The 14,336-nt window shown below is 42.7% G+C and overlaps 1 protein-coding gene across 1 annotated transcript in view; it reads left to right on the forward strand.

Moving 5' to 3' along the window:
• The window catches only part of UBE2W (ubiquitin conjugating enzyme E2 W), a 90,495-nt gene extending 76,606 nt beyond the window's left edge, over positions 1–13,889 (forward strand). Inside the window, exon 6 of the mRNA XM_070382244.1 lies at positions 13,785–13,889. Coding sequence (XP_070238345.1) covers positions 13,785–13,816 — 32 coding nt within the window. The 3' untranslated portion in view covers positions 13,817–13,889. The remainder of the gene's footprint in view (positions 1–13,784) is intronic.
• The last annotated feature ends 447 nt before the right edge of the window (positions 13,890–14,336 follow it).

Genomic DNA, 14,336 nt, shown 5'->3' on the forward strand with positions numbered 1-14,336 from the left:
TCGTGTCCGACTCTTTGAGACCCTGTGAACTGCAGCACGCCAGGCTTCCCTGTCCTTCACCATCTCCCAGAGTTTGCTCAAACTCATGTTCATTGAGTCAGTGATGCGATCCAACCATCTCATCCTCTGTCGTCCCCTTCTCCTCCTACCTCACTGTATATTAGGCCCTCAGAACTTTTTCTGTGGTGCTGGAAAAGACTCTTGAGAGTCCCTTGGACAGCAAGGAGATCAAACCAGTAAATCCTAAAGGAAATCAACCCTGAATATTCACTTGGAAGGACTGATGCTGAAGCTGAAGCTCCAGTAGTTTAGCCACCTGATGTGAAGACCCAACTCACTGGAAAAGACCCTGATGCTGGGAAAGATTGAAGGCAGGAGGAGAAGGGGGCAACAGAGGATGAGGTTGCTGGATGGCATCACTGACTCAATGGACATGAGTTTGAGCAAACTCTGGGAGTTAGTGATGGACAGGGAAGCCTGGTGGGCAGCAATTCATGGGGTCACAAAGAGTTGAACACAATTGAGCGACTGAACAATAACAACAATTTATTCATCTTACTGGAAGTTTGCACTCTTTGATCAACATCTCCCCATTTCCCCCACCTCCAGCCCCTAGTAACCACTCATTTTCTACTCTCTGTTTCTATCAGAAAGAAAGCAGGACCAATTTAAAGAAAGTAAAGAACAGAAAAGAATGGAGAGAACTAAATGCATGTGTGCTAAGTCTCTTCAGTCTTGTCTGACTCTTTTGTGATCCCATGGACTGTAGCTTGCCAGGATCCTCAGTCCATGGGATTCTCCAGACAAGAATACTGGAGTGGGTTGCTGTGCCCTCCTGCAGGGGATCTTCCTGACACAGGGATTGAACCCACGTCTCTTATGTCTCCTGTATCGGCAGGCAGGGTCTTTACCACTGAGCCACCATGGGTTTGAAATGTATGAAGTAACAGTTTCCCAAACGTGGGCTATCAGCCAAGGAAGGACAGTGCTCCTGAGAGAAAGGAAGCAGCTGTGGTGAACCCTACATGTAGCACAGCTTCCTGCCTGGAGAGGGTCTTCCAGGCTGCCTTGTGGGCAGGGGAGCTCGGTGGAGCCCCACCACCTCCTCTGTGAGGAGACAAAGCTGGAAGGCAAGGGGGGCCCAGCATAACTAGCATTGTCAGGTTCAAGCGCTGAGAAACAGGAGCAATGTGCAGAGAGTTCCAGCGTGGAACAGCGAGTTCCAGGTTGCAGGTGGCAGCCAGCAAGTCCTCAGCCTGTGAGAAAACCACATCTGAGTCTGAGAAAAGAACTGCGCCGAAAAAGGGCAACCCTAAGAGACGACAAAAGGCCGAGAAGAGTTTGTATTCTCCCCAGCCAGAGAGGGGAACCCTGTAATATCTGGGACATAGCATGGAATATTCAGGAGAACATTGCCTAAGTAGTAAGGAAAAATGGATTCCCAACTCTGCTCCCACCACAAAAAACCCAAAGGCAAGTATCAAAAAGGACTAAACTCTTTCCAGGCAACTCAACTGCATCACAGAACAAAGCTCTAGAATATTTCTAGGACTGTATCTGTGTATTCTCATTTCCATGTTGCTGGAATTACATCTGTTGCTCAGTCTTCCATGGTCTTTCCTCTAGTCACAAAGCTGAACAGATTCTCATGAGCTCATGGATGCTGGCCAGTGACAGAAGAGATCGTGTTTTATATCTTTGTTTCTTTAAGAAAGAACTATAACTTCATTCACTAGAGCAGTGCGTGTGCTTATTTGCTCAATTGTGTCTGACTCTGACCACATGGATGGTAGCCCGTCAGGCTCCTCTGTCCATGGAATTCTCCAGGCAAGAACACTGGAGTTGGTTGCCATTTCCTTCTCCAGGGTATCCTCCAAACCCAGAGATTGAACCTGGATCTCCTGCATTGCAGGCGGTTTCTTTACCGTCTGAGCCACCAGGGAAGCCCATATAGCATTGCTGAGTGTTAAATCAATTCAACTCAATCTTCTTCCAGTGAGATTTGGAATGGAGCCAGAATTCATACTTTAGGGGAATAAAGCTCTCCTAGATGAATCTGAGGCACAGCCAGGTTTCAGGATGACTGGTTTAACTCACTTCCAAGTTTCTTAGGTTACGAGCAATGTTATTTCTCTTTCTTTTCCAGGAGGACGGAAGACAAATTTTGCTGTAATTTAGTATCAGGAGTGTAAATACTTGTCTGGGAGAATAACACAGCAAGGGAACAACAACAAAATGTACAAACTGTAATTCTATTGCAGAAACAGAGGAAGATATATAAACTGCTAACCAAATATTAAGAGGAAAACACTTCCTGTTGGGCTTCCCAGGTGACGAGGTGGTAAAGAATCCCCTGCTGAGGCAGGAGATGCAGGTTTGATCCCTGGGTTGGAAAGATACCCAAGAGTAGGAAATGGCAACCCACTCCAGTTGCCTGGAAAATTCCATGGACAGCCTGGTGGGCTACAGTCCATGGGATCGTAAAGCATCGGACATGACTGAGCACACATGCGTACTTCCTGTTTAAAATAAATACGGGATTTTAGTGGAGAGAATTGTTTTAAGATCAGTGACAAACTCTCCAGTCATCAGAAAGAAATCAGATTATGTTTACACTTCATCTTAGCCAAAAGGCCAAGAAGTGTTCAGATTATTTTTAATGTTCATAAACATCCTTCCCATTTCTCCGTATTTCAAGCTGAACCTGGGCTTTGTATTAGGGCTATTTTTGTTTTCAAGCAAAACTAGCTTTAGCTAAAAGAGATTAGTGGATTGATAAAACCAGAGTCAAAAGTGGCACTAGCTTCAGAAAAGCTGGAAACAGGACTCACAGGAGGTAGTCAGGGCTCTGTCTCCCTCTCCCAGCTCTACTTAGCTTTATTCTACAAATTCTCCCCAAATGGTGAGGAAGAGGATCACTGACAGCTATACTTTCCAGCCTTGCACCTCCAAGAAAACTAGTGTCTCTTCCCAGTATTGGTAAAGCTGTCTTAGAGTAGACTCTCCTTAAACTTTTTTTTACCCTATGTCTGCAACACCCCTCAGTCATCACTGAGCCTGAGGGTACCGGGAACTTTGGCAGGTATGAGTCTCATGGTTTTCCCTGTGGGACTGAGTTTACAGCTACATCAGGACCACATGCAGTTGGGGAGGAGTTTCCCAACACAACAAGAATGAGGTTGGGGAATTCTAATGGACAGAGAATCTGCCTACCAACGCAGGAGATGCGGGAGACATGGTTCTGTCCCTGGGTTGGGAAGATCCCAAGGAGGAAGAAATGGCAACCCATCCCAGTATTCTTGGAGAATCCCATGGATACAGGAGCCTGGGGGCTACATTCCATGGAGTTGCAAAGAGTCAGACACAACTTAGTGACTGAACAACAACAGCAACAACAATTTATTGGCCCTTTCATGGCTGGGTGACATCAGCCAAGTTATTTAAACCTCTGTACCTGGGGTTTTTTGTTTCCAAATACTAAGAAGGGATAGTAATGACTTCAGAGCATTGTTGTAACACTTAAATGAGCTATTACATTAAAGTGCTTAAATAGTAAATTGTCTATAAATGCCAGTCAATAAGAATTTAACCTGCTCCTTCCTCAATTAAGATGCTTTAAATAATTCTCATTCAATTTTACAGTATTCTAAGTTTTGGTATTTTAACTTTACTGTAATCATGGTGTATTAATTTCCTGTGGCTATTGTAACAAATTATCACAGACTTGGTGACTTAAAACAACAGAAATTTATTATCTCACAGTTCTGAAGTCAGAAGTCCAAAACCAAGATGACAGCAGGACCATTCTACTCTGGAAGCCCCAGACAAGAATGCTTCCTTGTCTCTTCCACCTCCTGGAGGGTGGGGGCAGGTATTCCTTCGCTTCTGTATACTAGGCTTCCCTAGAGCCTCAGATGGTAAAGAATCCCCCTGCAGTACAGGAGACCCAGGTCCTATCCCTGAGTCAGGAAGGTCCCCTGGAGAAGGGATTCGCTACCCACTCCAGTATTCTTGCCTGGAGAATCCCATGGACAGAGGAGCCTGGCTGGCTACGGGTTCACAGAGTCAGAGTCGGACACAACTGAAGCCATTTAGCACCCACTGTCTAAGAGACAGGACAAAATACTCTATCAGCTGTTCTGGAATTTGCTTTCATTCCCCTTCCCTACACCTTCCCTCTCTCCCTTCTCCCTGCCGAATTCCTATTTTCTTTCCTTTCTTTTCAAGTTCTTTGTCTACTTGCTTATTATCTGTCATTGTTTTCTTCCCACCTGGAACATAATTGGTCCTTGGTGCATGATTTTCAAATAAATCATGAGTGAATGTATGAATGAACTAAGGTAAAAATTTCCCCCTTTATGTCCCTTTTCTTTCCTAACCTTTTCTTTCTCTTTTTCTTAACCTTTCTCTTTCTTTCTTAACCTTTCCCTTAAGGTTAATGAGTATAAAGTCTAGCCCCTATCTTTTTTTTTTTTTTTTTTTGTTGCACTATGCAAATTATGGAATCTTAGTTCCCTGACCAGGATTGGAACCCGTGTTCTCTGCGGTAGAAGTGAGGCATTCTAACCACTGGACTACCAGGGAAGTCCCTAGATATTTTCTACCCTTTGCTATGCAAGTACACACATATAGCCTGGGCCCACTCTCTAATGTATATAGGCGTGTATGCGCAGTCACCTCAGTCGTGTCCCATGCTTGGCAATGCTATGGACTGTAGCGTGCCAGTCTCCTCTGTCCATGGGCTTCTCCAGGCAAGAACATAGGAGTGGGTTGCCATGCCCTCCTCCAGGGGATCTTCCCGACCCAGGGATGGCACTCTCGTCTCCTGTGTCTCCTGCATTGCAGGTGGATTCTTTACCACTGAACCACCGAGGAAGCCCAGTGTCTGTTAAATCTAATAATGAAAATTTGGCTTTGTAGCTTGTATGTATTCATTCCTTAATTTCATTTTTCTAGTTATTCATTTTTATTGTATTTTATACAAGCCATTAGTTTGAGTCACATTGATCTAGAGTGCTTGGTAAGTACTTTATTTCTGATAGCTTTATTCTTATCTCCATTTGGAAATTGAAGGTATTTTATAACTTAATGGCTCCCTTTAAAAAATGTATTTATTTGTTTGTTTTTGGTTCCACTGCTTCTTTGCTGCTTCTCTCGGCCTTTCTCTAGTTGTGGTGAGTAGGGGTTACTCTTTGTTGCGGTCGCTTCTCTTATTTCAGACTGCGGGCTCAGTAGTTGTGGCTAACGAGTTTTATTGCGCCACGGCATGTGAAATCCTCCCAGAGAAGGTATCCAACCCATTCTCCTGGCATTGGAAGGTGGATTCTTAATTCCTGGACCACCAGGAAAGTCCAGTGGCTCCCTTTTTCCAAGCTCATTTTCAAGCATAACCATTTAAATCAATTTTATAAATAAGAAGCTCTTGACTCATTTAAATTTCCCCTTAATTTTAGATTTTCATTGACTTTAAGTTAACTAATGCCACCTCTATTTCTGTGCCATCCTTTCCCCAAAGCTTTCCTTTGTCTTAATTCAAGAAAATAGAGTTCAGGCAAGATTCCACTCCCTTCCTATCCAAAAGTAAAAAGTCATGTTTTTTGAAGAGGATTGCATAATTCATTAATGATGTATTTTCATTCCATTCTCAGACTCCACTGAGACCTTGAATGGGGTTGAGATGCAGTGATTTTTTTTTTTTTTTTTTTGAGATGCAGTGGTTTTTAAAATAAGTTTTAAAAAATCAAAGTAATAAATATTTATAGCATTGAATGCCAGACATACTAAGAGATGCAAGAAAAAGCAGTAGTTATCAGCTCACTCTGTTTGTAGAGAAGGTAGAGCTCTCTAGAAGTTACCACTGCCATCTCTGTTAGCTGTGTCTACTGATATTTTCTCTCAATGTTTACAAAAATTAAGGTCTAATTTACACATTGTAACACTCACCTTTTTAAAAGTGTACAAGTCAGTGGTTTTCAGTATTTGGTGCCACCATCACCACCATCTAACACAGAACTTTTTTATCACCTCAAAAAGAAACCCCGTGTTAACAGTCTCTCCATTGCCCTATGTTTTAATTGAGTTCTTTATCATTTTGATGTTGAGTTGTGAGAACTCTTTATGTATTCTGGATACTGCTGCTGCTGCTGCTGCTAAGTCGCTTCAGTCGTGTCCGACTCTGTGCGACCCCATAGACGGCAGCCCACCAGGCTCCCCCGTCCCTGGGATCCTCCAGGCAAGAACACTGGAGTGGGTTGCCATTTCCTTCTCCAATGCATGAAAGTGAAAAGTGAAAGTGAAGTCACTCACTCGTGTCCGACTCTTGGCGACCCTATGGACTGCAGCCCACCAGGCTCCTCCGTCCATGGGATTTTTCCAGGCAAGATACAGGAGTGGGGTGCCATTGCCTTCTCCCATTCTGGATACTACCCCATTAGATATATGACTTGCAGATATTTTCTCTCACTTTGTATGTTGTCTTTTTACTTTCTTGACACTTTCATGCACAGAAGTTTCTAATTTTGGTGAAGTCCTATTATTTTCTCTTTTCTTTTGCTTCTGGTTTTGGCATCATATTTATAAATCAGTTGTCTGATACAAGGACACAAAGATTTACATCTATGCTTTCTTCTGTGAATTTTTGGCCATCCCAATATTAATTTTGTACGTGTGAGGTAGACATTCAGGTTCATTCTTTCACTTGTGCACATTCATGTGGCCCCAACACAGTTGTTGAAGTGACAGTTCTTTCCCCATTGAATGATTTTGACACCCTTGATGAAAATTAATTGACCATGCATGTGTGGATTTATTTCTGGCCTCTCAAGTCTATTCCATTGAGTTACATCTCTAAGTATCATTATGCCAGTAACACTGTTTTGACTCTATAGCTTTGTAGTCAGTTTTCAAATCACGAAATGTGTGGTCTCCTGCTTTGTTCTTTTTCAAGACCATTTGGTTCTTTGGGATCCCTTGAATTTCCACATGAATTTTAAGATTGTCATTTCCTGCAAAGAAGCCAGCCTGGATTGTGATAGGGATTATATCGAGTCTGTACATTAATTTGGGTGGTATTGCCATCTTTACAACAAAGATGTAAACAACATATTTATAACAGCCTTTTTACAATTGCTGTTCTTCAGTCGCTAAGTCGTGTCCCGCTTTTTGTGACCCCATGGACTGTAGCACGCCAGGCTTCCCTGTCCTTCACTGTCTCCCTGAGTTTGCTCAAACTCATGTCCATTGAGTCGGTGATGCCATGCAGTCATCTTATTCTCTGTCACCCACTTCTCCTGCCCTTAATTTTCCCCAGCATTAGTGTCTTTTTAATGAGTCAGCTCTTCACATCAGGTAACCAAACTATTGGAGCTTTCACCAGTCCTTCCAGTGAATATTTAAGGCTGATTTCCTTTAGGATTAACTGGCTTGATCTCTAAGTCTTCCAATTCTAAACATAGGATATATGTCTTTACTTCCTTTATCAAATTTAATCCTAAATATTTTATTCTTTTTGATGCTGTTTCATATGAAATTGTTATTTTATTAATACTTTCTTCAATTTCACATTACTTATTGGTGTATACAAATACAATTGAGTTTTATGTATTGATCTTGTATTCTGCAACCTTCCTGAACTTATTAACTTAGTTTGTGTTATTTTTTTCATAATATGTTTATAACTTATTTTTTGATTTATCAGTTTTAGATATTATCCCATTATGGTGTATTAGGATTTAGATTACTACTTCCATACCTCACTGCTTACCCTCCCTTTATTCTCATCAATTCTTATATGGTAACTATGTGAACATTATTCTCTGATGAGGCAAGAAGTATGTTATGATTTTTTTCTCTTTCCTATAAGCATTTTTTGAAATTAATAATTACTAATAATCACCTCCTTGGGCTTCCCTTGTGGCTCAACTGGTAAAGAATCTGCCTCTGATGTGCGAGACCTGCGTTTGATCCCTGGGTTGGGAAGATACCCTGTAGAAGGGAAAAGCTACCCACTCCAGTATTCTGGCCTGGAGAATTCTATGGACTGTATAGTCCATGGGGTCGCAGAGTCAAGCACGACTGAGCGACTTTCACTTGGGAATTCCCTGGCAGCCCAGTGGTTAGGACTCTGCACTTTCACTGCCGAGCATATGCTGTGTGACATTGCCAAAAAAAATTTGTCTCTTTAACCTTCTTGTTTTTCATATTCTTAGTACCTTAGGAAAAAATTCCTGACACATGCTAGGAGCTAATAAATATTTTTAAAATAAATGAATGTAATCGCTTAATTTTCCAGGTACCTCTCACTAGGTCTTCCCACATTCTTACATTTTTCCACATGGTCAAACATATCAGATGATATATCAGTCAGAACATAGGTCAGGCTGTGGTAACAAATTACCCACAAATTCCAGAGATTTACAAGAGAGAAGTTGTTTTGTTTGATTTTTCTCATGATAGAAGTCTGTCCGAGTTTGGCTGCATGCTGTCTCTGCTCTGGGACTGAGTGAAGAGTAGCCTCTTTTTGGAACAGAGCCGGTTGGTGGGACAGCACACACTGGCTCTTAAAGTTTCCACTCACGTAACTCATCACGTTTACTCGAGATATGTTGGGTCAAGTAGGTTCTTTGGCCAGGCTCGCCATCCCAGGGGGCAGGGGTCTATAATCTCAGGAGTGGGCACTGAAAGGAGGGGTATCATGGAAAAAGCCAAAATATTTGGCAGAAGGGGGATGTAAGTTGCTCAGTTGTGTCCAACTCTTTGCAATCCTGTGGACTGTAGCCTGCCAGGAGTCTCTGTCCTTAGGATTCTTCAGGCAAGAATACTGGAGTAGTGGGTAGCCATTCCCTTCTCCAGGGGATCTTCCCCACCGAGGTCGAACCTGGGTCTCCCGCATTGCGGGCAAATTCTTTACCATCTGAGCCACCAGGGAAGCCCAGAAGGGGAATAGTCTTCCACAGATGATTTATCAGGTCCGTTTTCTCTAGGAGTCATGCCCCCAAGGCCCGTGTCTCCTGTTTGCTCCGGGTTGCTTGTGCTCGGGCCGCCCCACAGCCGTGGTGGATCATGCAGGCATTTCCCTTTACTTCATCCTGGGAACTCCCTTTGTGTGTCATGTAGACTGGACCCTGCTTACTGGATCCTGTGTTTTTCTTCTCCTTTGTTTACTTTATCATTTGGTTTCACTCTCCCTGTAGGAAGAGAAGGCAGGCACAGGAGGTAAATTTTGAAACCCTTCAGGTTTGAAGATGTCTTTACCAGAATTCCCTGGCGGTCCAGTAGTTAGGACTGTGCACTTCCACTGCAGGGAGCATGGGTTTGATCCTTGGTTCCTTGGTCAGGGAACTAAGATCCTGCATGCCACAAAAAATTGTCTTTATTCATTTTTTTTGTGCTTGGTTTTTTTTTTTTTTTTTGTCTTTATTCATGATTAACAGTTTCGCTGAGTATAGAATTCTAAGTTGGAGATCATTTTTCCAGAATTTTTTGAAGGCATGTCTTTACCGATTCTGGATTTCAGTTTGTGTGTGTGTGTGTGTGTGTGAAGCCAATGCCATTTTTTCTCGTTCTTTTGTATGTGATATGTTTCCTCTTTGGAAACAAAAGTTCCAGAAGATTTTTTTGAAGTACTAATTTCATGACAACATGCCTTTAAATGGGTCTCTTTTTAAAATTCTTTATTTTTAAAATTTATTTATTTTTAATTGAAAGATAATTGCTTTACAGTATTGTGTTTGGCAATACTGATGTTTCTGCCAAACATCAGCTTGAATCAGCCATAGGTATACATATGTTTCCTCCCTCTTAAATAGGTCTCTTTTTCAATCATGTGTGGGGTGCTTGATGGTCTCTTTCAATCTAGAAATTCCTATCCTTCAACTTGGGGAAATTTTCTTTTACTGTTTCTTTGGTAATTTCCACCCCTCATCTTCTGTTTTTGGAGCCCTCAGTAGAGGGATGTTTCATTTCCTTAACTGAGTCTCTATTGTTTACCTTTTTGCTTATTTATTTTTCATGTTTTATATTTGTTTTTCATTCTTTTGCTTTAATGTTTACTTCAGTTATTTTAAATTTCTAAGAACACATTCTTTCAGATTATAATTTTTTTAAAGCATTTAATTCTTTTTTTTTTTTTCCCCTTCACCATTTTTATGGCTCTGAAATACCAAAACAGGAGGGGCTTGGCTGACTTTCTGTTCCATACAGGGGGAGGGGTAGCTCAGACGGCTCAGTCAGTGGGGAGACTTTGGTTAGGTCCTTAGTTTCTTCTGCATAGACGAGACTGGGGTGTGGAGACATGGTCACACTCTGTGAAGTCCCTGGCTGGCTGGACCCAAGCCCGGAATGGTGTGTTACCTCACTCAACCACCAGGAGGCGACTGTTCCCTGTGGGTTTTTTTTCCTGTAGGGAAGCATCCAATTCTTTTTCTATATAATTTTATGTATCTATTTGGCTGTGCTGGGTCTTCCTTCCTGCAGAGGATTTTCTCTAGTTGTGGTGAGCGTGGACTACTGTAGTCACAGCGCACGGGCTTCTCATTGTAGTGGCTTCTCTAGTTGCTGAGCAGGGGCTCTAGGGCTCAGGTTTCAGTAGTTGCAACACCTGGACTCAGTAGTTTTGGTTTCCTGGCTCTAGAGCAGAGGCTCAGTAGTTGTGGCACACTGGGTGGGCTTAGTTACTCCATGGCAGGCGAGATCTTCTTCCACCAGGAATTGAACCCATGTCTCTTGTATTGGCAGGCTGATTCTTTTTCACTGAGCCATTGCTGCTGCTGCTACTAAGTCACTTCAGTCGTGTCCGACTCTGTGCGACCCCATAGACGGAAGCCCACCAGGCTGCCCCGTCCCTGGGATTCTCCAGGCAAGAACACTGGAATGGGTTGCCATTTCCTTCTTCAATGCGTGAAAGTGAAAAGTGAAAGGGAAATCGCTCAGTCGTGTCCGACTCCTAGCGACCCCATGGACTGCAGCCCACCAGGCTCCGCCGTCCATGGGATTTTCCAGGCAAAAGTACTGGAGTGGGGTGCCATCGCCTTCTCCGACTAAGCCACTAGGGAAGCCAAAACATCTAATTCTTTTTAAAGGATACAGTATTGACTCTAAACTCTGATTAATGGTAATTAAAAAAAAACAAACTTCTGTTCCTTGCATTGTCTCTCGTCTTAGTCCTGTTTTTCCCCCTGTTTTCATTTTCAGTCATTTTCTTTCATGTTCGATACTTTCTTCCTGTGTCTGGCAGGCACAAAAAGCTGGCTAGGTCCCTGCGCATGTTGTTGTTGTTATTCAGTCACTAAGTTGTGTCCGACTCTTTGTGACCCCAGGGACTGCAGCATGCCAGGCTTCCCTGTCCTTCATCATCTCTCAGTTTGCTCAAACTCATGTCCATTGAGTCAGTTGCTGTCATCCAACCATCTCATCCTCTGTTGTCCCCTTCTCCTCCTGTGCTCAATCTTTCCCAGCATCTGGGTCTTTTCCAGTGAGTCACCTCTTTGCATCAGATGGCCAAAGTATTGGAGCTTCAGCTTCAGCATCAGTCCTTCCAATGAATATTCAGGATTGATTTCCTTTTGGATTGACTGGTTTTATCTCCTTGCAATCAAGGGACTCTCAAGAGTCTTCTCCAGCACCACAGTTTGAAAGCATCAATTCTTTGGTCCTCAGCCTTCTTTTGGGTCCACTTCTCACATCTGTAGGATCTTCCCTGGTGGCTCAGATGGTAAAGTGTCTGCCTACAATGCCTACCATGTGGGAGACCCGGTTCAATCCCTGGATCGGGAAGCTCTCCTGGAGAAGGAAATGGCAGCCCACTCCAGTATTCTTGCCTGGAAAACCCCATGGATGGTGGAACCTGGTAGGCTACAATCCATGGGGTCGCAAAGAGTCGGACACGACTGAGCGACTTCACTTTCACTCACATCTGTACATGACTATTGGGAAAACCGTAACTTTGACTATGTGGACGTTTGTCAGCAAAGTGATGTCTCTGCTTTTTCATACTCTGTCTAGGTTTGTCATAGCTTTTCTTCCAAGGAGCAAGTGTCTTAATTTCATGCCCTGTGCATGGGCAAGGCTTATTGACGTGTAGGATTTACTGCATATGATAAGGCGATAAGCCTGAGGGTTATTGCTTTTGTTTGTTATTGGGTAACTCCAGCAGTATCTGTAAATTGTTTCTCTGCAGCCAACCAAATTCTATAGGGAAATCTCTAGTCTCTTGCCTAGGTGTCAGCTTGCCTGCCGCAGTTCCAGAAGCGAGGTGTGGCTGTTCATAAGGATAGAACGCCAGATAGGGATCCAAAGTTCAGTGGCTTGAGGAACAAAGTTCTCTTTTGAATATCTGTCAAGCTTGGGTAAATAGACTGTTCCTTCCATCTGATTGTTCAGGGATCCAGTTTCCTTCTACTTAGATACATTTCTAGGGTAATGGTTCATTAGCATCACCTAGAATATTGTTAGAAAAGCAAATTTTCTGGCCTGCTACCGTATCAGAACCCTTGAAGGCTCTGGGTGGGGCTCAGTGTTTTCATAAACTCTCAGATGATTTTGATCCTCGTCAAGGCTTCCCAGGTGGTGCTTCCAGATAAAGAACCTGCCTGCCAATGTGGGAGACAAAAGACATGTGGGTTAGAACCCTGGGTCAGGAAGATGCCCTGGAGGACTGCATGGCAACCTACTCCAGTATTGTTGTCTGGAGAATCTCATGGACAGAGAAACCTGGTGGGCTACAGTCCATAGGGTCTCAAAGAGTCGGACAAGAGACTGAGAACACACCAGCACAGGAGGTTTAAGAACTGCCCTAAGGCATTGTCCTCTGTAATTGAAACAGGATCTCAGACTAAGCAGATTCCAGCCTAAGTAAAGGGAAAAAACTAGGGGCAGTTCAGGTACAAGAAAGTGTCTGCTGACTATACTCTGGAGACAGCTTAGTCGTCTGGTCACTCTTAGCTGCTATGGATCAATTTCCCTGGAGAATAAGCCTCCCATCTCCTTGGGGGACTAAACAAGAGTTGTTCAGCTGTTTGTTGCAGGAGTACAAACTCATTTAATGGCTCCTGTTTTTCAATCAGTTCTTATGCTGTGAGCTCAATGCCTTATCCCCTTTAAGCACTACCTGATGCCTCAGTTTCTGGGCTGTTCCTGGATTCTTCTTGTTAAATAAGTTCATTTTCCACTAGGCACTTAGGTTCTGCTTTCTTGGCTAACAGGTGATGATATTTGTCAGCACTTCATCCACTGTACATATTCTCTACTTTCTTAACTATTTTTTGTTTACTGGTGTTTTTGAAAATTTTTCTTCATGAGCTTAGAATTTTAAGATTCTTTGACTTCATCATAAGAGGATGTTAGGGAGATGAGAGATAAATGGATGTGTTCAACCTGCCATTTATAACCAGAAATATTAATTTGAAAAAAAAATGGTTTCTATGTACCTTTCATATTTGGGAGGGAGGTGTATTATGGGAATATGGCAAGATAATGTTGCCTGCCATTCCGATAAACAAAGAATACTGCCATCAAGCCATCAGCCAGTGCAGCCACCAATCCCCACTCCCCACATCAGTGTGTCCTTAGGGGAATTCAGAATAGAGACAGACAGGAAACATTCTGTGTTCTGAATACTGGCCCCAGACCGTTAAGATGCATATCTAAGGAAAATTTTCAATGAGCCCAGACTCCTGTATCTTCCCAGACATAAAAAACCACTAAAATCATTAACTTGAGATGTCTGTTTCTGTGATTAGCAGTAACCTTTTGATATTTGACCACGTTTTTTTTTTTTTTTTTTCCAGCAAAACTCAAATATATCCTGGCTCCTCCCTGATTTCCTTGGAGCAATTCTTCAGAGCTATATGAGAGGCTGCCTCCCCGGCTATCGTCCCCAGTAAAGTCTCCAAGTAAATCTGAACTTGCAACTTTTATGTTGTACATTTGTTAACATTGGACTTAACCACTGGATTGCTGGGGAATTCCTAGGTTGTGCTTTTTTTTTTTTTTCTAGTTGACAGAAGAAGGGGAGAGCTCTTTGAGAAAAGAGGAAGGAGGAATTTCCCTGGTGGTCCAGTGGTTAAGACTCTACACTTCCACGGCAGAGGATGCATGGGGTCTGGGTTCAATCCTTGGTCAGGAAATTAAGATCCTGTGTGCTGCGGTGTGGTCAAAGAATGAAAAAAAAGAGAGAGAAAGGAAAACTTGCAGAATACACAGAGATGGCTAATGCAAACAAAATATAATTAATCGCATCATTTCAAGTGTAAATTAGCAAAATTCACTGAAATATGATTTTGAAAAAGACTGAATACAGAACTAACACCACCTTCTATTTTCTCTTTTCAGTGAGGGCT

This window comes from Bos mutus, chromosome 14 (genome assembly GCF_027580195.1).
Source record: "Bos mutus isolate GX-2022 chromosome 14, NWIPB_WYAK_1.1, whole genome shotgun sequence".
NCBI lineage: Eukaryota > Metazoa > Chordata > Mammalia > Artiodactyla > Bovidae > Bos > Bos mutus.